The sequence below is a fragment of the Hemicordylus capensis genome, chromosome 3 (assembly GCF_027244095.1).
Source record: "Hemicordylus capensis ecotype Gifberg chromosome 3, rHemCap1.1.pri, whole genome shotgun sequence".
Classification (NCBI taxonomy): domain Eukaryota; kingdom Metazoa; phylum Chordata; class Lepidosauria; order Squamata; family Cordylidae; genus Hemicordylus; species Hemicordylus capensis.
In genome coordinates, this window is record NC_069659.1 from 110707369 (window position 1) to 110729984 (window position 22616).

The 22616-nt window shown below is 41.4% G+C and overlaps 1 protein-coding gene across 6 annotated transcripts in view; it reads right to left on the reverse strand.

Annotated features, from left to right (window-relative positions):
* PDK3 (pyruvate dehydrogenase kinase 3) overlaps positions 1–22616 on the reverse strand; it is a 99784-nt gene that overhangs the window by 57503 nt on the left and 19665 nt on the right. For all 6 annotated transcript variants that reach the window (XR_008318897.1, XR_008318896.1, XR_008318898.1 and 3 more), the window contains exons 2-5: positions 16137–16278; positions 13937–14008; positions 3154–3338; positions 37–126 (exon numbers count right to left, since the gene is read on the reverse strand). Coding sequence is in view for 3 of the 6 variants with exons in the window: in XM_053306249.1 (XP_053162224.1) it covers positions 37–126; positions 3154–3338; positions 13937–14008; positions 16137–16278 (489 nt within the window). In the remaining 3 variants the exon portion in view is untranslated. The remainder of the gene's footprint in view (positions 1–36; positions 127–3153; positions 3339–13936; positions 14009–16136; positions 16279–22616) is intronic.

A 22616-nucleotide genomic window follows, 5' to 3' on the forward strand; every position in this document is an offset into this window, starting at 1 on the left:
TTTGAAGTTCATAAGAAATCTTATGTCTATCCTTACCTTCTACTACATCAGCCACATTACAAGTAGGATCGATACTCCCAATGTGTTTGGGATGAGCTGGATTAGTGACACCACCAAAAAGCAGTGCTATGGAGGGAGGAGAAAGAGTAGAAATTAAGTGACAGTTTTAAAATAGTAACAGGAATAGGAATCTAATTATAAGCATAAGCAAAACTTGAAATCCTTCCATGAGGCAGGAAATACTAGAGCTCCGCTGAATTTCTGAGTGGAGAAAAGCATGTCTCCCAAAGACCTACACTCTATTTTTTGGTGCTGTTTTCCCAGTTTGCGTGCATTTCCCCCCCAATCTGCTGCCACTATGACACCATTTTAAAAACTTTAACCAGGATTCTTTATCAATCACTACATGATCCCATCCAATCTAATTATATTACCATACATACTCGCTGAATATCATCCCTCCCCTGGAATGCTCATGCAGCTATGCTGCACCATCACACCCTTAGTCTGGATGTCCGGCATCGTCTAGCTTAACACAACTGATAGGTTAAGCCTTGAATGGGTATCTAAAGACACCCCAAGAGAAAGAAAGAACACTTAAAGAAACTACATGAACAAGATACACATATCGGAAAGTACATTCTGGATGCAATGTAGTATTTAAGAACAGAAGATATAAATTCTAGAAAGGCAATACACAAAGCACATGTAGCAAACCACTAAGCACACCACAAATCTCTCTAAGAGATGCTCCTGACCCTGTCAGTGAGATTCAATAGTAGTACTTAACAGTTTAGCACCTATATATTTATCAGTATATTTATTTCTCCTAGGCGTACCCGTCGCTAATCCCATGTGTGGCAGTTCTTGCGAGAGCAGCTGCCTGGGAGATAGCGATGGGAAGACGATGGAGGTGGTGTGGGCTGGGCTGGCCTCTGGGAACAGGAGGCGACAGCGGGCTGGGCTGGCCCAGCTGCTGGAAGCAGGAGATGATGGAGGTGGCGGCAGGCTGGGCCGGCCACCAAGAGGAGAAGGGGGCAGAGAGGAGGCGGCAGGAGGTGGCGGCGGGCTGGCTTTCCGGCCATGGGGGGGGGCAGAAGCGGATGGGGGGCGGTTGGCCAGAAAGCCGGGCATGCCAGTGGGAGGGGGGACAGCGGCAGTGGGTGGGCCGGCTGGAGGCAGAGATGCTGTGCGCCTGGCCTAACTAGTTCAGAATATTACAGTTTAGTATGTGGATAAGGAATGCTATCCTTATGCAATTCAGCATGCAAGAACATATATTAAAGTACACAGCTCCCATCAGGCCTTCTGGGCCAAGGTATGTCCACTCCTCACTGGACCCATGCATCATTCCTATTCCAGTGTATTTCATCTTTTGTTGCCAATTGCAGCCTTATAGTTCAGCTTCTGCACACTGTGTAAACTCTGCAGACAAATGTGTGACCTTCAGACCACACCTGTTCAATCCATCTGCAAGCCGTGCCTCTGCTTTGGCCAGCTTTTTCATTTAGAAACACGTCTCGCGCAGCTCTCTCGCAGCTTTATCTGAGCCTTGGAATGCTGTCATAGCACAACTTTTACCTGCCAGCCTAGATAAACTAAATTTATCTTATTGGTCTATAACCACCCTTCAGTGAAAGTTACTGGGGTGATTTACCACACACAAGCACACGCCCTAATTTTTTTTTAAATTCAGCATACAGATTTTATACTGTATTGTGTGAACAGCACAATAAAAGCAGTGCATATTTGGAATTCAATAGATATCAAAAGCCTGGGAGACTAAAAAGATCTTCACCTAGTGCCAAATTTCACAGCTACAGCTATCTCGGATCCTTCAGATGCAAAATTATCCTGCATCAATAAAGCAAGAGAAGTTACAAGTTTCATACTAAAAGTGTACATTTTGCAAATGGAGAGAACAGCCAGTGATTCAGCAATAAGAACCAGAAAGTCATATCTGTGATGTATCTGATTATATTATAGAGAGCCAGCGTGGTGTAGTGGTTAGAGTGCTGGACTAGGACCGGGGAGACCCGAGTTCAAATCCCCATTCAGCCATGAAACTAGCTGGGTGACTCTGGGCCAGTCTCTCAGCCTAACCTACTTCACAGGGTTGTTGTGAAAGAGAAACTTAAGTATGTAGTACACCGCTCTGGGCTCCTTGGAGGAAGAGCAGGATATAAATGTAATAATAATAATAATAATAATATATTTGTCTTAAGCAAATTCCACTTGCATAAGCAATAAAAAAAGTTCTTTCTGTCTGTCTGCTAACTAAGTTGCGGGGTGGGGGGAAGCAAGTACAGTCACACTGACAAACAGAGCAGACCAGGTTTCCTTAACTCATGGGCAGTGTACAGGTGAGATGCATCTCATGCGGCTTGTTATTTCATTGACCACAGAGAATGATTTGGTATCAGCTCTTGGAGACACCCTGCATGGCATTGCTTTCTGCCTAATGTGCATGCTTCAACAACTATGTCATGCCAAACTATAGCAGACACCCATTTGGTGTCATCTCCTGATTCTGCCAGGCAATGACTGCTGAAACACACAAAAGCCCTTTTTCAGACTACTCCTCCCACCTCTCTCTCAAGCAGTTAAATTTATTTAGGAAGAGCCTGTTTGACACAGGATGTTTCAGTATCCCTTGGTCCACCACTACCTTTCCCCATATATCAAATAGAATCCCAGATAATTATTTTCCGCTAATTTAGTTATTGGATGTTACTGCTCACAAAAAAGTCAAAGTCAGATTTTTCCTTGTATTCAATCACTCCTTGAACTATGGTAGCAAGAACATCATTATGCTGGTTCCTAACTCTACTTCTAACCCCACCCCGCCGAATCTGAATGTTACAATGAACTAACTTGTTTTAGACTACAAATTTAAAACATAATGGCAGGTCAGCATGCAAAGTTACAGATGGTAAAGTGAGTGATGCAAATCGAATAATGCTGCTCAAACTGCTCTGAGTCTGTTTTGCCAAACTATCTTGTGAATTGCATCAGGTCTATAATGTATATTTTCACACACACACACACCCCACTTCCACACATTTATGTTCTAACCAAAGCCAAAACAATACTGTCTCTTTTGGGTAAAAGCAAGTATTTCAGTAGAAGGTGAAACAGAAATCAGTTACTTACTGTGCTGGTTAATAAGCATGCGAAATGAGATGCGGTTGGTGTAGAACCTATCTAGAAAATATTGGATGTTACTGCTCACAAAAGGGTCAAAGCCATACTTCTCCTTGTATTCAATCACTCCTTGGGCCATGGTAGGAACAACGTCATTGTGTCTATTCCTTACTTTAATTAAAACATCTAAAAAGCTGAAGGAGAGGGGAAAATAGAAACAAAATGTTAGAATAAGCTACAACCTCTACATTTTAGGCTACAGGTCTAAAATATTCCTTCATAATAACAAACTGCCTCAGTGCTAGAGATGTGAAGGCCTGGAAAAAATTTGGGAAAAGGTTTCCCTCCTGCCCCCCGGCCCAGAATAATCCAGTTTTTCCCCCAGGCCTTCACATCATTACTCAGTACCATCATACTGTATTAAAAGAAAATTATAGGCCTTAGCTAGAGATTTCAGATCAATATCTGATCTTCAGCCTTCCTAATTTCTACAGCTTTTTGCTAGGTTTACCAGTTTCCTATCTACAGTCCACCTCCCCTTCTTCTCTTACTCTCACAGTACTCTGAAGCTGTTGCTATAGTCCTTCACAGGGAGCCACAGTCCTTCTCATGGTTTTCTGGAGTTGTGGCCTTCTGTCCCCCCTAAGCCTTTCTGCTTGCCTTGCCCTTTTTAAGACTCTAACTGGTTCAGCCAATGACAGCCAAAAGACTTCTGCCGGCCCCCTCTCTATATTTATTACATTTGTATACTGTCCCATTCAAAAGGCTCTGGTCAATGAACAGGAACACAACAAAACCCGTGACTCTAACATTTAAAAACAATCATTACAAAACCAAACAGTTTAAAACCAAAACAATTAAATTTAAAAAACCCTGGAAGACCAGACTGAACAAATAGGGTTTAAACAGATATTGCAATGCAATCTACGGTGCATTGGCCAACATTGGCCATGTTGTGAACCGCCCTGAGCCATTTTGGAAGGGCAGTATATAAGTCTAATAAATAAATTATAAATAAATAAGAGTTCAATGTCAAAGTGTCTGACCATACTGAATGTGTGTACCTAAGTTTGGGGACCAGGGATAGACTGAGACTTCTGTTGGTGTACCGATCATCCCACTGCCCGACGGAGTCCCTAACTGAGCTGATGGACTTGTCTCAGGCTTGGCGTTGGAGTCTCCCAGGCTTGTGGTGCTGGGGGACTTCAATGTTCACTTTGGGACCAATTTGTCCGGGGCGACTCAGAAGTTCATAGTGACCATGATGACTATGGGCCTATCCCAGGTGGTCTCAGGACTGACACATATTGCTGGTCACGTGCTTGATCTGGTCTTTCACTCCAAACAGGGTGGTGTTCCATGGGTGGGGACTCCTGTGATTTCCCCTTTGTCATGGCAAGCCAACAATGAAACCAAGCTACAGATTCTGCTGGGAGCGCATTCCACAGCCCAGGAGCAGCTACAGAGAAGGCCCGGTTCCAAGTTGCCACCAGATGTACTGTTGGTAACTGGAGACAGACCTTCTCAGATGACTTTAACGTGCGGTGGGAATCATACAGAAGAAGGAGCTCTCTAAAGTAACCCAGGCCTAGGTAATTCAGGGCTTCAAAGCTAATAACCAGCACTTTGTATTTTGCTTGGAAATATATCAGCAGCCAGTGGGTTACTCCAGAGAGCAGTCTGGCTGACGCACTTTGAACTAACTGAAGTTTCTGAACTACGTACAAAGGCAGCCCCACGTAGAGTGCATTGCAATAGTCAAGCCTGGAGGTTACCTGCTGATGCACCACTGTTTTGAGATCGTTCTCTTCAAGGAATTGATGCAACTGTCGAATCAGCCAAAGCTGATGGAAGGCGCTCCTGGCCATAGCCTCCACCTGAGATACCAGGGTGAGGCCTGGGTCCAAGAGTACTCCCAAGCTGCATACCTGTTCCTTCTGAGCGAGTGTAACCCCATCCAGGACAGGAAGATCTCATTCATCCCTCAAATTCTGAGCCCCAACAATGTACACCTCCATCTTGTTTGGATTCAGTTTCAATTTGTTATCCCTCATCCAGCCCATTACTGCCTGTAGACAGGCATTAAGGGAATAGATGCCATTTGTCTATATTAACATTAAGATAACTAAGCCAATCACTACCACAGGGTTGATCAGCACTACTACTACCACAACCCTTAGTGCTTTCCAATATAGGTATGCCAGGAAGTTAAAGAGAGCCAGTCTATACAGGTGGCCCTCGTTATTCACAGGGGTTCCGTTCTTACCTACAGGCACGAATACAGAAACCACAAATAATGAAATATTGAGACAATGGGAATTGCGGGGTTAGCTTCCTAACCAGAGGGGGGGGGCAAGGAGGGCAGTTAAATAAAATTAAAAAAAGACAGTACTTTATTCTCCAGGTCTCCAGCAACACCCCTCCCCAAACCCTGAAAACAGTTGAATATTCACCAAAAACATTTTAAGTGCAAAAAAATTGGCTCTCTGTTGGAAAACTGTGGCCAGAAATGGCATCGAAAGTTGTTTCCAGGTCATTTCTAGCCACTCAAAACCACAGATAGGCAAATTTCACCTATTGTTCTACCTGTGGATAATGAAACTGGGTCTCTAAGACCCAATCACAGAGACACAAAACTGTGGATAGGGAGTCTACAGATAATGAGGGCCACCTGTACATTAAAATCTCTTTAAGACTTAATTAAGATCACACATACGTATTTTAAATTGCACTGCTGTGAAATGTCCTTGCATTTGTCAAAATGTCCTTGCAAATGTCCAAAGAGCAAACAAAACATTTCTTTAATCATCTGCCCTGGGCCACTACTACTGCTCCCCGCTCCCCTCTTCTGCACACACAAAAAGATTTGAGACAGGTATTCCAACTAACCTCCACAATGTAAAAGAGGTTCCTGTCAAATTTGACAGTTTCTAAAAGTATCATGTATAGCTCTATTTAAGAACAAGGCAAATATGAACAATTTTCTTTTTATGCCACTCTCGTGAAGTTTTTTTCATTTTCTTGAAGTAATATTTGGTAGTCAAGGAGCTGCAACAGAAGTTGAAATTTGGCCAGATCTCCTGCACCATTTCATTCATTTTGCCTTGATCTATGCCCAGCAAATCAGTTTCATTCCATGAAACTAATTGCCAAGAAACTTAGTACTAAGAAAAGAAGAACTTTTTCATGTAGCACATAACTGATCTATGGAATTCTCTGCCACGGGATGAGGTTATGGTCATCAACTTGGATGGATTTAAGTGGATCTTAGCAATAGCACTTAGCAATAGCACTTACATTTATATACCGCTCTATAGCCGGAGCTCTCTAAGCGGTTTACAATGATTTTAGCATATTGCCCCCAACATTCTGGGTACTCTTAGGCAAATTCACAGAGACCAAGTCTGTCAATGGCTGCTAGTCTTGATGGCTATAGGCTACAAGTTCAGAGGCAGGATGTCTCCGAATAGCAGTTTCAGGGGAGCAACAGCAGGAGAGGGGGCATGCCTTCATCTCATGGTTGGGGGCCATGGTGGAAAACAGGATGCTGGATTAGACAGTCCTTGGGCCTGATTCAGCAGGGCTCTTTTTTTTCCTTCCTTCCTTTTTTTTTTTTTTTTTTTTTGAGTTCTTTAAGGACTCTTGGATGGATGCCGTCTGGCTCTGGTGATTTGCTAGTTTTCAGTTTTTCCAGACAGTTTAGAACATTAACTCTGGTCACTTTTATCTGACTCAGTTCTTTAGCCTCTGTTCCAGAAAAGCCTGGTTCAGGAACAGGTATATGCTCAGTATCCTCTGCTGTGAAGACAGATGCAAAGAACTCACTTAGCTTCTCTGCAACCTCCATATCCTCAATAATCCCTTTCACTCCCTCATTGTCTAACGGTCCAACCGCCTCCCTGGCAGTTTTCCTGCTTCTTAGGTATTTAAAGAGGTTTTTGTTATTCCCCTTGATACTTTTGGCTAAATGTTCCTCAAACTCTCTTTTCGCCTCCCTTATTGTTGCCTTGCATTTCTTTTGCCAGAGTTTGTGTTCCTTTCTGTTCTCTTCCTTTGGGCAGGCTTTCCAATTTCGGAAGGAAGTCTTCTCTTCATTGGGCTTTTTCAATTCTAATTTTGATTACTGCTGAAGATACATGGTGACTGAAGGAAAAAAAATACAACTTAGATGCTGATTTCTTTAATCAAATCACAAAGTCAAATCAAATAGCGGCTCTGCTTATATGCAACCCTATTATAACCAATTGAATTAAATTGCTGAAAACAAAAACTAGCTGATATTTAAACTAAAGTTTAGTTTAAATAGCTAACAGATAAAGTCAAGGAAGCCATAAAGGAGAAGACTTCATTCCGAAATTGGAAAGCCTGCCCAAAGGAAGAGAACAGAAAGGAACACAAACTCTGGCAAAAGAAATACAAGATGATGGGTGAGTGGGTGACAAAATGGTGAATGCGGTTCAGTGTTGGCAAGTGTAAAGTGATGTACATTGGGACAAAAAAAACCAACTTAACATATACGCTGATGGGATCTGAGCTGTCGGTGACTGACCAGGTGAGGGATCTTGGGGTCGTGGTGGACAGCTCATTGAAAGTGTCAACTCAATGTGCAGCAGTTGTGAAAAAGGCTAATTCCATGCTAGGGATCATTAGGAAGGGGATTGAAAATAAAACTGCTAATACTATAATGCCCTTATACAAAACTATGGTGCAGCCACACTTGGGGGTACTGCGTATAATTCTAGCCACATCTAAAGAAGGACATTGTAGAACTGGAAAAGGTGTAGAAGAAGGCAACCAAGATGATCAGGGGCCTGCAGCACCTTCATGAGGCAAGGCTACACCTGGGGCTTTTTAGTTTAGAAAAGAAGACAACTGCGGAAAGATACATAAGAGGTCTATAAAATCATGCATGGTGTGGTGAAAGTGAATAGAGAGAAATTCTTCTCCCTCTCACCTAACACTAGAACGAGGGGTCATCGCATGAAATTGATTGCCAGGAAATCTGGGACCAACAAACAGAAGTACTTTTTCACACAACGCATAATCAACTTGTGGAATTCTCTGCCACAAGATGTGGTGACAGCCAACAACGAAGATGACTTTAAGAGGGTGTGATGAAACAGGAGTGACTCTATGCTTTCCTGGGATCTACCCTCAGTAGAGAGTTTGCTCTGATCCCAAATCTAGGAGCACACTGCTCCTTCAAGGTAGGCTGCCACCAGTTGAAGACTGATCTAAAGCCCCTGACCAGGCCTAGACATGTGTTCAACAACCTAGAACTGCCCAGCTTGGGACTTACAGGCACTGTACAGCCAGAGTCCACACAACCCAGTTCTAGACAACAATCTGAAAATATTGTTGTATTCTGAAAATAACTCAACAGTAGTGAATGACCTTACGAGGCACATGGGGAAGAGTTTCACAAGTAATCCTCCAGAACCTGTTAAATCAGACTGAAGCAACTTCTAAGTATATGAACTTTATTAAGAAACAAGGGTTGCACACAGAATAAGGAATTTGGGGGAAATAGGGTGAAACTGGGAGTAAAGAAAGGAATACAGGAATTCAAAAGAAAATCCAAAAAGCATTTAATAGCTCTGAATTTTACCTTAGTCTATTAGTAGGCAGGTCCTTGGCTGAGAGAGCGTTAATCTCTACAGCTTCTCCAGTGGAACACCTATTTTTGCAGATGGAAAACAGTGAACACTGGACAGGTCTTTGCCCTTTAGCTTTAAAGCCATGAGGGAGGGGGTGTGCTGGCTCTGGACTGTGGGTCTCACATCTGTCCATAGTTCAAAGAGTATGTTAATTTCCTCCCCTCTGGATGGTGAGATGCAAAGTGGCCCTATCTCTTGTGTCAGATAAGAATAGGAAATTGGTGAACTCTCGCTTCAAGATGATGGGAGGTCTGGGTTTGTCACAGAGGAGTTTGGATAACTTCATGGAGGAGAGGTCTATCAACAGCTACTAGTCGGAGGGCTATAGGCCCTCCAGCCTCAGATGCAAGATGCTTCTGAACACCAGTTGCAGGAGAGTAACAGCAGGAGAGAGGGTGTTCCCTCAACTCCTCCCTGTAGGTTCCCAGTGGCATCTGGTGGGCCACTGTGTGAAACAGGATGCTGGACTAGATGGGCCTTTGGCCTGATCTGGCAGGGCTGTTCTTATGTTAAAGCACCACAAATTCACATTTTCTTCCACTATTTTAATTTTATTATTCACTTAAAATATAAATATATAGACACAATACCATTTCCAAAGAGCAGTGCAAAGAGTTTTGTGGCAAACTAAAACCTTTTGATAGGTGAGTTATTATTATTATTTTTTAAAGAACAGAAGGGTACTGTTTGACATAGTAAACTGATCAAAGCACAACATACTTGATGGAACATTTAGAAACAAAATTCTAAGTTTATATGAATTGAGCAGATGATCAATTAGTAAAAACCAATGTGGAGCTTTTCTAAAAAGAACAGAGGTCTGAAAACAGAAATTAGCTGTTTCAAAGTGCAATCAACAGCATTTATAAAGATGTTAAACTCATGTGAACAAGCAAATTGTCACTGCTATTGACAATACTGATGCTACTACTAAGGTTGTGTACAGATGTACCCTTAAACAGAAGCAGGCATGGGTTTTTCTATTTTGGGGCAGGGTGGATAAAAATAAGTGTTGACATGTTGAGCAGAGTAACATGTATGATGGTGATCTACCTGGGTTGCCGCGGGCTTGCAATGGCGCCCCAGGACTGTTCTTATGTTCACTCTGGAAGCCCTAGTTAAGTCAGAAACATGTTTTTTGACAGTCAGTTACATATTTCCAATAATGCTTCCAGAGTGTGGCACGCTACGTGAAATATTTGCGCTGTTGTGTAGAAGTGCACAACCTCCTGGACTTCATTGTGAGATCTCAGCAGCTTAGGTGGATCAGCACCATTTATATTACACTGCTCAATCAGTGGTTTTTTAAAAAGGATTTTAAAATTTAAAATTACATTAAAATTATTTTAACTTTTATTTTAAATTATTAATTTTAAAATATTTTTAAATAAAATATTTAGATTAATAATTATTTTAAAATAATTTTAATTATTTTAACTTTCTGTAAAACCACAAACGCACATAGTTTTAATTTATTATATGTGAAATAGTTCAAATGCATCATCATGTGTAGGACAATAAACTTCCAATTATATACTATGAACATGTTTGTTAACAGCAGTATATGGTGATGAGAGATAGCAGACCTGATCACTGTGCTCTCTGGAGAGAACATGCGTGAGCATATGCTAGAGCCAGCATAGCATAGTGGTTAGAGTGCTGGACTACCAGGAAGACCCAAGTTTAAATCCCCATTCAACCATGAAACTCACTGGGTGACTCTGGGCCAGTCATGCATCTCTCAGCTTAACCTATCTCACAGGGTTGTTGTGAGGATAAAAATAATCATGAGAGGAATATAAATGTAATAAGTAAATAAATATTCAGGAGAGGGGAGCTGGTCTTGTGGTAGCAAGCATGACTTGTCCCCTTAGCTAAGCAGGGTCTGCCCTGGTTGCATATGAATGGGAGTCTTGATGTGTGAGCACTAAGATATTCCCCTTAGGGGATGCAGCCGCTCAGGGAAGAGCAGAAGGTTCCAAGTTCCCTCCCTGGCATCTCCAAGATAGGGCTGAGAAACATTCCTGCCTGCAACCTTGGAGAAACCACTGCCAGTCTGTGAAGGCAATACTGAGCTAAATAGACCAATGGTCTGATTCAGTATATGGCAGCTTCCTATGTTCCTATGTCTCTTTAAAAAATGCAAGGACAAAATAAATTATTAATAATTTGAGGTGGAGTAGATCTGGGCAAGGAAGAGGTGACCGGAGACAAATGCAATGAGAGAGACATAGGAAAAAGCAAAATAGCAAAACTGTTGGAGCCAAATACGCCAGATAAGTTTCCGATTCCAAGTGTTGCTCTACAAGTCTGGCAACAGTGGCTGTTGTCCTAATATAGTATGGCAAAAATATTCTCCAACTATCCTTGATTAACTGGTTGAACTGTAGATCGTTCACCTCCCAGTGATTTTAGAAGCACTTGCTTCAGTTAGCTGTGGTACTAAGTAAAATGACTGTTCCTTGATGTTGTTACAAAACAAATCTATAAGAATTTCAAAATAAATAATTTCTTGACAATATATACTGTGTACCTACCTTCTAAAAATGAAACCTACATTGATCTGTGTAGTGACAAATATTACTAAGATTATATCAAAAAAGAAAAATGATCTTTTAGTAGTAAACAATGCTTAAAATGGAATCTTCCTGACAAGTGATTTAAATAATTAAGTCATGTTTTAAACAGATTTAGTTTAAATGAAATCCACCATGCTGTGGGATAAGCTCCAATTCCCACCCCAACTCCTCAAAGTGACACACAGCCTCTGAATCCAATGCTGTTTGTCTCTTCCTCTACACCCAGGCCTTCTGCATTATTTTCGTCAATTTCCTTACATATTTATCTGATCAAACATTTGTTAGGCATGTTATTTTAATACATTTTACGCAGAGATGTTTTTTATTGTTTACACATGAAATTGCTCAGGGGTGGGGGTGGAAGAGAAGAGCGCTTTTGTGACTGTCACAAGGGTCAACCAATCAGCATCATGCACAGATCTACTCCAGGAAGAGGGAACATAGTTTCATAACTGAAACAAGGGGTGGTGGTCAATGAACACTTACACCAATCTAGCTTCTGCTGCAAACCAGAACAGCTCCCCCAACTATGGGGGTGGGGATGGACACTGTACATCTGACCATCATATGATAAATGCACCACCACAGCAGGCTCACCACTAAAATTTTGTACATCTGTAGACATCCTATGTTTCACTTAGAACCAATATTGTTATCTGTTGTGCAAAACAGATCGTAAAACTGCTGAGGGTTTGACCGAGTGTCAAATTGATACACCATAAATACAGTGAAGGGGGACAAGAAGGCTTAATGAAGTAGTGAAGGAGTGGGAAGAGTTAATTAGGCATCAGATTTCATCAAATTATCTCCAGTTCTGGCGAGAGGGAATAGATACAGTACCCTTTACTCTCACCATGCAATTTAGTACAGGGCATAACCAAGAGAATTCTGAGAGTCTCAACTTTTACCCCCTTTTCAAACTGTTTTTGTAACCTTTAATTCTGGGGGGAAAAGATTTAACATATGGAGACAGAGGACAGAATTTCTGTCCCCTGCGTAGCTCTTTCCCTTTCTTGAGCCTTGCAGAAAAGTAAGATGATGCAAAATAAGTAAACTGATGCAAAAAATTTGTTTATTTATTACATTTATATCCCGCTCTGTACATAGTTTTGTTTGTCCTCACGACAACCCTGTGAGGTGGGTTAGGCTGAGAGATATGCAACTGGCATATCTCAGTCACCCAGTGAGTTTCATGGCTGAATGGGGATTTGAACTCAGGTCTCCCTGGTCCTAGTCTAACACTCTAACCACTGCACAAATTTGCTTGAAATGTATATAGGCTATACATTTCTCTTCCTGCATTCTGAATGGACCTACAAGTTTTCTTTTTCAAGGTCCAACATGACACACCTCCATTTCTAATAAATGCATATTTTAAACAGTCTAGCGAGAGTACTAAATACTTGACACACAGGAAAAGTGATGCTTAAGTTCATTGTCTTACTTTCATTAAGAATGCAAAAACTCTATGTTTATCAGTTTCATTTGGGATATTCTGTGTTGAGAAGTTATTCTAGCCCCTGAAACTGCTGAGATATAAATATAAGCTTTTCTATCAAGTAATAAAATCATGTCCATTTTCTTTGCAGGCACTTTTCTAACATACATTTCTGATTGTGAAAGAGTATTCCTCTTTTTAAGGTATCTTATATGCCATTCTCCTGTCTAATCAGCAATGCTTAAGTGCCTTTGCAAATTCCTCATGTGGTTTTCAAATGATCCATTACTCTAAAAATAATAACTGAGAAATCTGAACAGTAACAACCAAATCCCAAACCTCAAAACCTTCAAATTGCACAAGGAGGGTTTTAACCTACTCACCTGCCTTACTGATTGGACAAGCACCCCTTCTTGAAAATTATTTAATGCTTAAAAGCTTCAGCTAGATTAGATCCTGCTGATTCTATGAGGATCTGGGAGTTAAGGCCACAAGAAGGCCATGCTTCTACTTTGCTATTTCAGATGAAGAAAAAAAATATGTGTATATAAGGAGATCTAAATATCAAAGGGCACCCTACTTCTCTAACATATAGAGATAAGGGAAATAGAGAAGTGATACACCTTAATAAAGCTGGGTATCTTTATTTTTGTTCTATTTTATGGCCTACCTTAGAAGGCAGAGCCCTCTCTCTTTTAGGAAAAAGGTTGTTTCAAAATGAAATTAGAACTTATGATCAAGATTTAATTGGCATCAACAGTGCAGTCTCTCATCAGTTTAATCATACAAGTCCACAGCCAAAAACCCCATACAGATGCTTAAGGATTTCACATCACAACTTTATCATTTTCTTTGCCTGTTTGTCTATCTTATGTCCTTTGAACTATTTGTCCAAATCAAGGAAGAAGGTTACTTTATTTTTATCTTCAAATATGATGATAATACTAATCACAGTAAATACAAATAGGAAAATAGTCTTTTCAGTTTAGACACTTGTTTTATTTAAAAATACTCATTAAACCATTTAATTCACATAATATGGTTTGAACTGAAATTAAAAATGTATCTTCATTACATCAGAAGAGCAATACATCGTTTCTACAGTGTTAATCACTTACTTATCTAGAATATGTGGATCTTCAGGACTTTTATTTTCATATTCTAAAAGCTCAAGAAAGCTCTGCATATACCTGAAAATACAGATCAACAACAACACATAAAATCATGTGTGTGGCGGGGCGGGGGGGGGACAGGTTAAATATAAGATATTTTCTATCAATTAAAAAAAACCAGTCTGGAAATACAAAGCCTACAAACATGCTTGGCTGGAACATTGTGAAGACAGGGTAAATTTTGCCTGGCATTATCTGTTATCTTTAAATTTTAAAATAAAGAGAACCATTTAAAACTAGCATCAAAACCAATCACTCTGATTTATTAAATTCCTTTGCATCATACTGCACAAATAATTTGAAGATGAAAATTATGAAGTTATTTAGAATGAACCATTTAGACTTATATATTTATTTATTTATTTAGCTAGCGCATTTTTATACCACCACAACCCAAGGTCTCAGGACGGTTCACAACAAATAAAAACAAAAAATTAAAATGAATTAAATATTAAAAACAGTTTAAAGCAATCAATAAATAATCCAAAATTTAAAAAGTTACAAACTTAAAAAGCTAAAAGGCCTGGGTAAAAAGATAAATCTTTAGACACTTTTTAAAAGCCGCTAGAGATGGGGAGACTCTTATTCCCACGGGAAGCGCGTTCGAAAGTCTCGGGGCAACAGCAGAGAAGGCCTGTCCCTGGGTGGCCACCTAACGACATGAAGCTAGACAAGCCCAGCCCCCCCCCGATGTAGGTAGTAGACGATGAGGATCATGCAGAAGAAGACGCTCTCTTAAGTACCGTGGGCTTAAGCTGTTTAGGGCTTTATAGGTTATAACCAGCACTTTGTATTTTGCCCGGAAACTTGTTGGCAGCCAGTGCAACTCCTGTAATATAGGAGTAATATGGTCTCTTCGAGATGACCTGGAGACCAACCTGGCTGCCGCATTTTGTACTGTTTGCAGTTTCCGGACTACGTACAAAGGCAGCCCCACATAAAGCGCATTGCAGTAATAAAGGCTGTAGGTTACCAACAAGTGTACTACTGTTCTGAGATCATGAACCTCAAGAAACGGACACAGCTGGCATATCAACCGAAGCTGATAGAAAGCGCTTCTGGCCACTGCCTCAACCTGAGGAACCAGGGAAAGGTGTAGATCCAGAAGCACTCCCAAACTGCGTACTATATATGCAATGCAGGAGAGGACTATTTATGAATACAATTACGTATACAATTTCATACCACAAAATCCCCAGCACAACATCCCTCCAGTGGCTGTTGCTGGTGTCTGTCTTATGTGTGTGTTTTTTTTAGGCTGTGAGCCCTTTGGGAACAAGTAGCCATTTTATCTATCTATTTATCTATGTAAACTGCTTTGGGAACTTTTTGTTGAAAAACGGTATATAAGTATTTGCTATATTGTAAAATTCTGTACTCTGTTTAACTATCTAATTTTTATTTCTCCACTTTATTAAGGGTAAAAATCCTTGAACATGCCATGTTAGAAAATTTCTAGCATCAGACCCACACCAAATATGATTACTTTTTTCTAGCAGATATCTTAATAGCATACCAGCCAAAAGGAAGCCTAAACAGGAATAGCTGGATTTGCTTGTATTAATGCTTATTACACTTGCCTATCCTCCCTCTACAGTACCTGCCACATTGCTGAACATAGACTGTAAGCTCCTTGGGGCAAAACCCTTTCTCTTCCTTACAATCCTCCATGCAATCCATAGCATTTGCACTTGTACTATAACAGCCCCAATGCATATATATACACACACATAATTCTAGTATAGGCAAGACTCTCCCTGTTTACTTCAAATAAATGATAGGAATAGTTCTATATGCACAACAGGTATCCATCCATTCATAGGAGCAGCCACCCCAGCTCTGGAGCTTGAGTAGAGGAGAAAACGTATATAGTGGAAGAATTGCTCAGGCATGGGGCAGGAGACCAATCCTGAATGATTATATGCAAGCTTTCTGTAGACCAAGCTGCAAAGACAATTTTGGCTAACAAATCCGCCAAAGCCAACGGATGTTGAGCACGTGTATATGGCGGTTATCGGCAACACAAATATCTAACTAATTTTGCCCGAATAGATCTGCACAGGCATATTTATGGGAGTGAACAGATGACGATACAAATTCACAGGGTTACATACAGAGAAAAGGCAGGAAATCTGCAAGAACCTACCAGCTCTGGACTAGTTTAACGGAAGGTCTGTTCAGCAAGTTGTCAGGCAACAAGTTTACTTCTCTCATGGTATTTGCAAGCCTCACAGGAAGTTCTTTTCGCAAAAACATATATGATGTTTTCTCACACGCATTATCTCGCCCTGTAGAAAGAAGACACCATAGCTGAATTGAAATTTCATTTCAGATTTTTCCATTTTGGAATAGTTTTTTTTAGAAAATACATGTATAATGAAAAAAGAAATATGCTTATACTTCTATCATGTGGACATCTGGAACACAGATTTCCTTATTGCCTATTAGAAGTGCATTCTATCAGGTTGTTAGAAATTCCAGATGCAGCTTGTAATGTGTATTAAAACCAATTAACACCCATTGTGTTTCCCCCTGAGGCTAACATCAACTGATTGCACTAATCAGAGTCCAAATAGCCTTTGTGATTTCATGTGTCTATCTACTTATTACCAGCTGATCAGTTACAAAACAAATATTGGTGATTTGCTTCATTCCAAATGTCCCTCTGATGCCACTTGGGATCAAAGGATTACATCCTAATAAGTTGTTCTGGTAAGAACTAATCTGCCTACTTTCATTTCACTATAATCTTAATTGATAATTATCATCTTGACAAGTTAGCCCACTTCAGCCTTAAACGTCCACACGTCCGCCATCTTGACTTGGGGTGGATGCAGGCGTGGAGCCAGCCGAGCAGCGACCTGCTCACCACATCTAAAAAAGGACACTGTAGAACTGGAAAAGGTGCAGAAGAGGGCAACCAAGATGATCAGGGGCCTAGAGCACCTTTCTTATGAGGCAAGGCTACAACACCTGGGGCTTTTTAGTTTAGAAAAAAGACGACTGCGGGGAGACATGATAGAGATCTATAAAATCATGCATGGTATGGAGAAAGTGGATAGAGAGAAATTCTTCTCCTTCTCACATAACACTCGAACCAGGAGTTGTCCCATGAAATTGATTGCCAGGAAATCTAGGACCAACAAACGGAAGTACTTTTTCACACAATGCATAATCAACTTGTGGAGTTCTCTGCCACAAGATATGGTGACAGCCAACAACCTGGATAGCTTTAAGAGAGGTTTGGATAACTTCATGGAGGAGAGGTCTATCAAGGGCTACTAGTTGGAGGGCTATAGGCCACCTCCAGCCTCAAAGGCAGGATGCCTCTGAGTACCAGTTGCAGGGGAGTAATGGCAGGTGAGAGGGCATGCCCTCAACTCCTGTCTGTGGCTTCCAGCGGCATCTGGTGGGCCACTGTGTGAAACAGGATGCTGGACTAGATGGGCCTTGGGCCTGATCCAGCAGGGCTCTTCTTATGTTTCTTAAGTAACTGTATTAATTGACACCCAACATATAATTGTTTCTGTGTTCAAGTGACTAAGGAAGTGGGTCTATAGCAGAAGTTTTCTTTTAAAATTTTTTATTGGATTAGATAATAATTCCACACTATATGATTTTGTCTTCATTCTCTTTGATATTAGAAAGGGGGAATAGAACAAAGCATCTCTACCAATCCTAAAACCAATCAATACCAATGGTGAATTAGTGCACACATGTCTGTATACAGCAGGATATTGCATGCAAGGCGTTTTTTAAGCTCTGCTGCAGAACAGATAGATAGTACTGCACGGGTTGGGAGAAGGCAGAAATGAGAAACAAATTCAAAATGTGTGGAAGACATTGGTTTACAGCACAATCCTGAGAAGATCAGAGTTGCCAGCCCTACTGAAATAAAAATAAAGTATTTAAACAATGCGATTCATTCTTATGTATTCCTAGAGGACTTGGGCATGCCTAGACCATACCACATTACACCCTATATAAACACTTACAAATGAGGAAGAATTCGTAAAGGTTTATTCATTGTTATTTTAAAGCAACTTGGATATTCTAAACATTACCCAATAACGAGACATCTAGGCTTCATACTGGAGACTACATATATTTTCATTCCTCATACCTCCTCCTAAGAGCAGACAACTCTACAGTAATATTCAGAAAGGCCAGGTAAACTCACAGGCCTGTGTTTTACCTGTAATGAGCTGTCAGTATTCCACTTTAAGCAAGAGAAAGATTGCAAATGTGTTAGTCATGGTCACAAAAGACAACCGCCTGCAAAATGAACAAGTGCTGCAAGGTACTGATTAAGTTATGTTCATGTAGCCCAGGAAATAATGTTAAAAGCATTGCTATGCATATAATAACTAAGATTTGCAATTTGAAAAATCCTTAAGTGTAGTGCAACTGGCACAATCAAGGTCATACTTTTTAAGGCAGTCCCATTATAATCAATTCAACAGCACATCATTCAGCATCTGTTCACAGATAATGTACATTGGCAGGATAGAACCCAATCAGCTCCCCCCACCCCTTAAGTACTCAGTTTCGCTTGATCCTTTAAAGGTATGCCTGACAATGGCTTGTTATAGCTTAGTAATTTTTTGTTTTAGATATGATCCTGCAAGTATTTTAGTGATGTATGCATTTTCCTGTTCATCTGCTCACACGTAGAGAATGGTGGGGGTGGGGGGGTCTTTTTGTCAAGGATTAATAAATTAATTGGAAGTTCAGTTCCATTAAATAATTAATTTGTAAAAACTGTTTAAAACCACTATAACTGCCTGCCAGTTATTCTTCTGGTTGAGTTAAGATGCATTTCTGGCTGCCACAAGGAATCAAATTTTCATTAGAGTTATTTGAACCATTATTACAGGGTACAGGTCAGAAGATAATGACTCCTCACTATAATTTAGCCTTGCAAACTGCAAGACACTCTGCTTTGTCAGGGTAGGATTACTGCAGAGGACCAATGCCATGAGACTCTGGAACTAGAACAGAGAGATTGGCTCAGAGACAGAAGACAAGTAAACTGCACTCATTGGTCTCTGCCCACAGCCACCACTCTCCACATTAAGGAAGGGATTCATTGGCTCACTCTCAGGACTTCATTCCACCTTAACTGCAGTTTAGCATTACATTAGCACCAATGTTAACTGTAGTTGAGATGGAGCCCTGGTTAAGAATTAATAAGGATCTGAAACTGATTAGCAAACCTGATTAAGAGGGAACCTAACAGTGTTAACCACTATTAACAATGCTGATGTAATGCTTACCTGTGGTTAGGTCAATGAAGAACTGCAGGAAGAACTATTGACAGAAGGTTTGGGAAGAGTGTCTACTTCTGAGCTTTTAAGTTGTGTTTAAGACATTAAACCATATTTAAAAACTAAAAACAAGTGTCTGGAATTCTTTCTGCCATTCCTCATCCAGGCTTCACCTCATTCCACACAAGCACATTTTGATGAAGAGCTCTCTCTTATGCCCCATGCAAAAAGAGCCAAATTACATGTTATGCAGAAGGCCTGCAAATGGATCTCCTAACATTTCAATTTTTACTGATAAGAAGCCACAGGCGGGAGGAGGCGGTCTTGTCTTATCTGTCTTGTCTTGATTTATCTATCTCGACTATCCCCCAAGTTCTTGATTAAAAATACCCTAAAGGGTAACAGCAGTTTTGGAGATGGGGTTATTGGGATCCCTCCAATTCTATGGAACTAGAGTTTTTTGGGGTACCAAACACTACTGAAGGAACCCTTGTACAAGGAACCCTTGAACTTCCAAGTCCCTGCCAAAGCTGATGAAGATGTTAAATGTTACTACCAAGTAATTATACTCATGTGTGAAACCCCTCCACATTTTCTATTCTAATGCCAACAACAAAAATATATTCATTATGAAAACAGTAGAGGAGAGAGAGTGAAAAAACAGGTTGCTTACCTGTAATTGATGATCTGGTAATGATCTGTTGTATTCATAATAGTGGGTTTTGTGCCTACACAGGACCATAGCCTCTAGCCCCACCCACTGCACGAGGTGCAGTTCTATTATTTTCGGCAGTTCGGCGCTTCTCCCCTCAGTTCCTTGAAGACCGTCATAAAGACATTTTCGCTCCTCCGTGCGGTACTTGTTGGGGGTGTGTGTTTTAAATACGGCAGCAGGGCAGGCATCTTATGAATACAATAGATCACTACCAGATCATCAGTTACAAGTAAACAACCTGTTTATCTGGATCGTGATCCGTTGCTTTCCTAATAGTGGGTGACTATCAAGCTGTCAGTCTGGAGGTGGGCGCAGTACATTATGGTAGAACCCTTTTCAGCACGCCTCTCCCAAAGTTTGCCTGTGCCGCTGAGCAGAGATCTAAGGTGTAGTGTTTCACAAAGGTGTGCTCTGATGACCAAGTAGCTGCAATGTATATGTCTATCAGTTTTATGCCTGCCAGATATGCTGCTTAAATAGCATGTGCTCTAATTGAATGGGCCTTTATGGCCCCTGGTGCCTCCACCTTCTGGTAGTAGTATGTGAAGTATATTAGTTCTACAGTCCAGTAGGATAACAGTTGCCTTGAGATTTGTAAACCTTTTCTCTTGCCTTTGTAGCCCATAAACAGGTGTTTTGTTTTTCTGTAGGGGCTGGTTTGTTGCAGGTAATACAACAGAGCCCTTCAGACATCCAGAGAATGAAGTGATTTCTCTAGGGGTGTCTGTGGATTTCTGAAAAAGGTAGGTAGCACTATATCACTGTTGATATGGAAGTCCGTCACTATCTTCAGGTGGAATTCAGGATCTAGTTGGAGAATCACCTTATCCGGGTGGATTTTTGTGTATGGCTCATCAATGTGAAGTACATTAAGTTCATTCACTTGTCTAGCTGTTGTGATTGCTAACAAAAGCAATTTTCAAGGTTATTAGTTTTGATGGTGTTGTTGATAATGGTTCAAATGGGTACTCAGAGCTGCTAAGACCAGCGACAAGCTGCACTGATCTACAGGCTTGTGTATTGAGGATATAGGTTGTTGATGCCCTTAATAAATCACTGTGTCTCCAGATGGGAGAATAATGTCTTTCCATCCCAGCCGATGGAACACACATCGATGTCTTACCAAGAGTGCCACCAAATGTACCTTGATGGAAATGTCTGCCAGTCCTTTTGTTTTCAAATCCATCAGATACAGTAGCACTTGCTTAATGGAAGCCTCATGTGGGTGAAATCCACGAGTACTTGCATATGTTGTAAACTGCTTCCACTTGCAGCCATAGTTTCTTCTCTTTGATGCTTTTCTGTCATTTAAGAGCATTTTTTTCAGTAGCCTATGCACCATGTTGTTAGGCTCAGAGTCTTTATGTCCAGATGTAGTATCCTTCCTCCTGCTTGAGTCAGGAGATCTGTGTGCTGCAGCAACCATCTGCGGATACCTCTGGAGAGTTTGAGTGTCTGTGGAAACAATGGTTGCCTTGGCCACCGTGAAGCTATCAGGATGCATTTCACAGATTCCTATAATAGTTATGCCACAACTCTGTTCAGTAGAGGATAAGGTGGGAATAAATCCCCAACTCCAATTGTATTGGAAGGCGTCCCCTCTGGAGTTGTGGCCGGCACCCACTCTTGAACAATAATGTTTGCATTTTTTGTTTTGTGCAGTCATAAATAGATCCATTCCCAGTGTCCAAGCTCTGAATACAACCTCGAGATATTCTGGGTTTAGTTCCCATTTGTGATGCTGTTGGCACATTTGAGACCTGCTCAGATGGTCTGCTAGCGTGTTGTCCACACCTTTTATGTGTATAGCCACCAATGACATGTTCTGTGCAATACTCCAATTCCAAATTTGCTGGCTTAATTGGCATAGAGATCGGGATACTGTCCCTCCCTAGTGGTTCAGATATGCAATCACTGCCACGTTGTCCAGTTGTATCTGGACATGTCCCTTTAGAGTTGGTTGGAACAACTGTAAGGCGTGGAATACCGCCAATAGTTCTAAGAAATGTATGTGCAGCAGTTGCTGCTGTGGTGTCCATAGCCCTTGTGCTTGAAGCTCCGCAACCCCTTAGAGAGGCATCTGTTGTGACCCAATGTGTTGGTTGGAGTATTTGAAATTCCATCCATCAACATGTTGTCTGTCTTGGTCCACCACTGGAGAGAATTCAGGACCAAGTAAAGGAGTGTTAGGAGCATGTGGGTCCACATTTGGACTGAATACAGACAGAAACCAGAGTTGCAGCTTCCTGAGACGAAGCTTTGCATAATCCACCGTCGAGTTGCAAGTAGACATGTGCACGGTCCGGAGCAGTCCGGACCGGCACCGAAGGGGGGCCTTCCTTTTATGGCGGGGAGGGCTTGCTTACCCCTCCCGCCTCTTTGCCCCCTCCAGCGCCCGTATTTAACAGAATAACGGGGCGCTGGAAACCAGCCACCACCCCCCACCGCGAGCAGATTTAGCCGAAAAACTACCAATACCACTGCCCCCGCCGTCGCCCGCCAGCCCTCCCTCCCTCCCAGCCGCCCGCCCACGGAGGCCCGGTCTACCCGGTGATCGGAGGCCCGGTCTACCCGGCCTTTTCCCGGCGGGTAGACCGGGCCTCTGGCGATCGGCGTCTTTTGTGGAGTGCGCATACGCGCACGC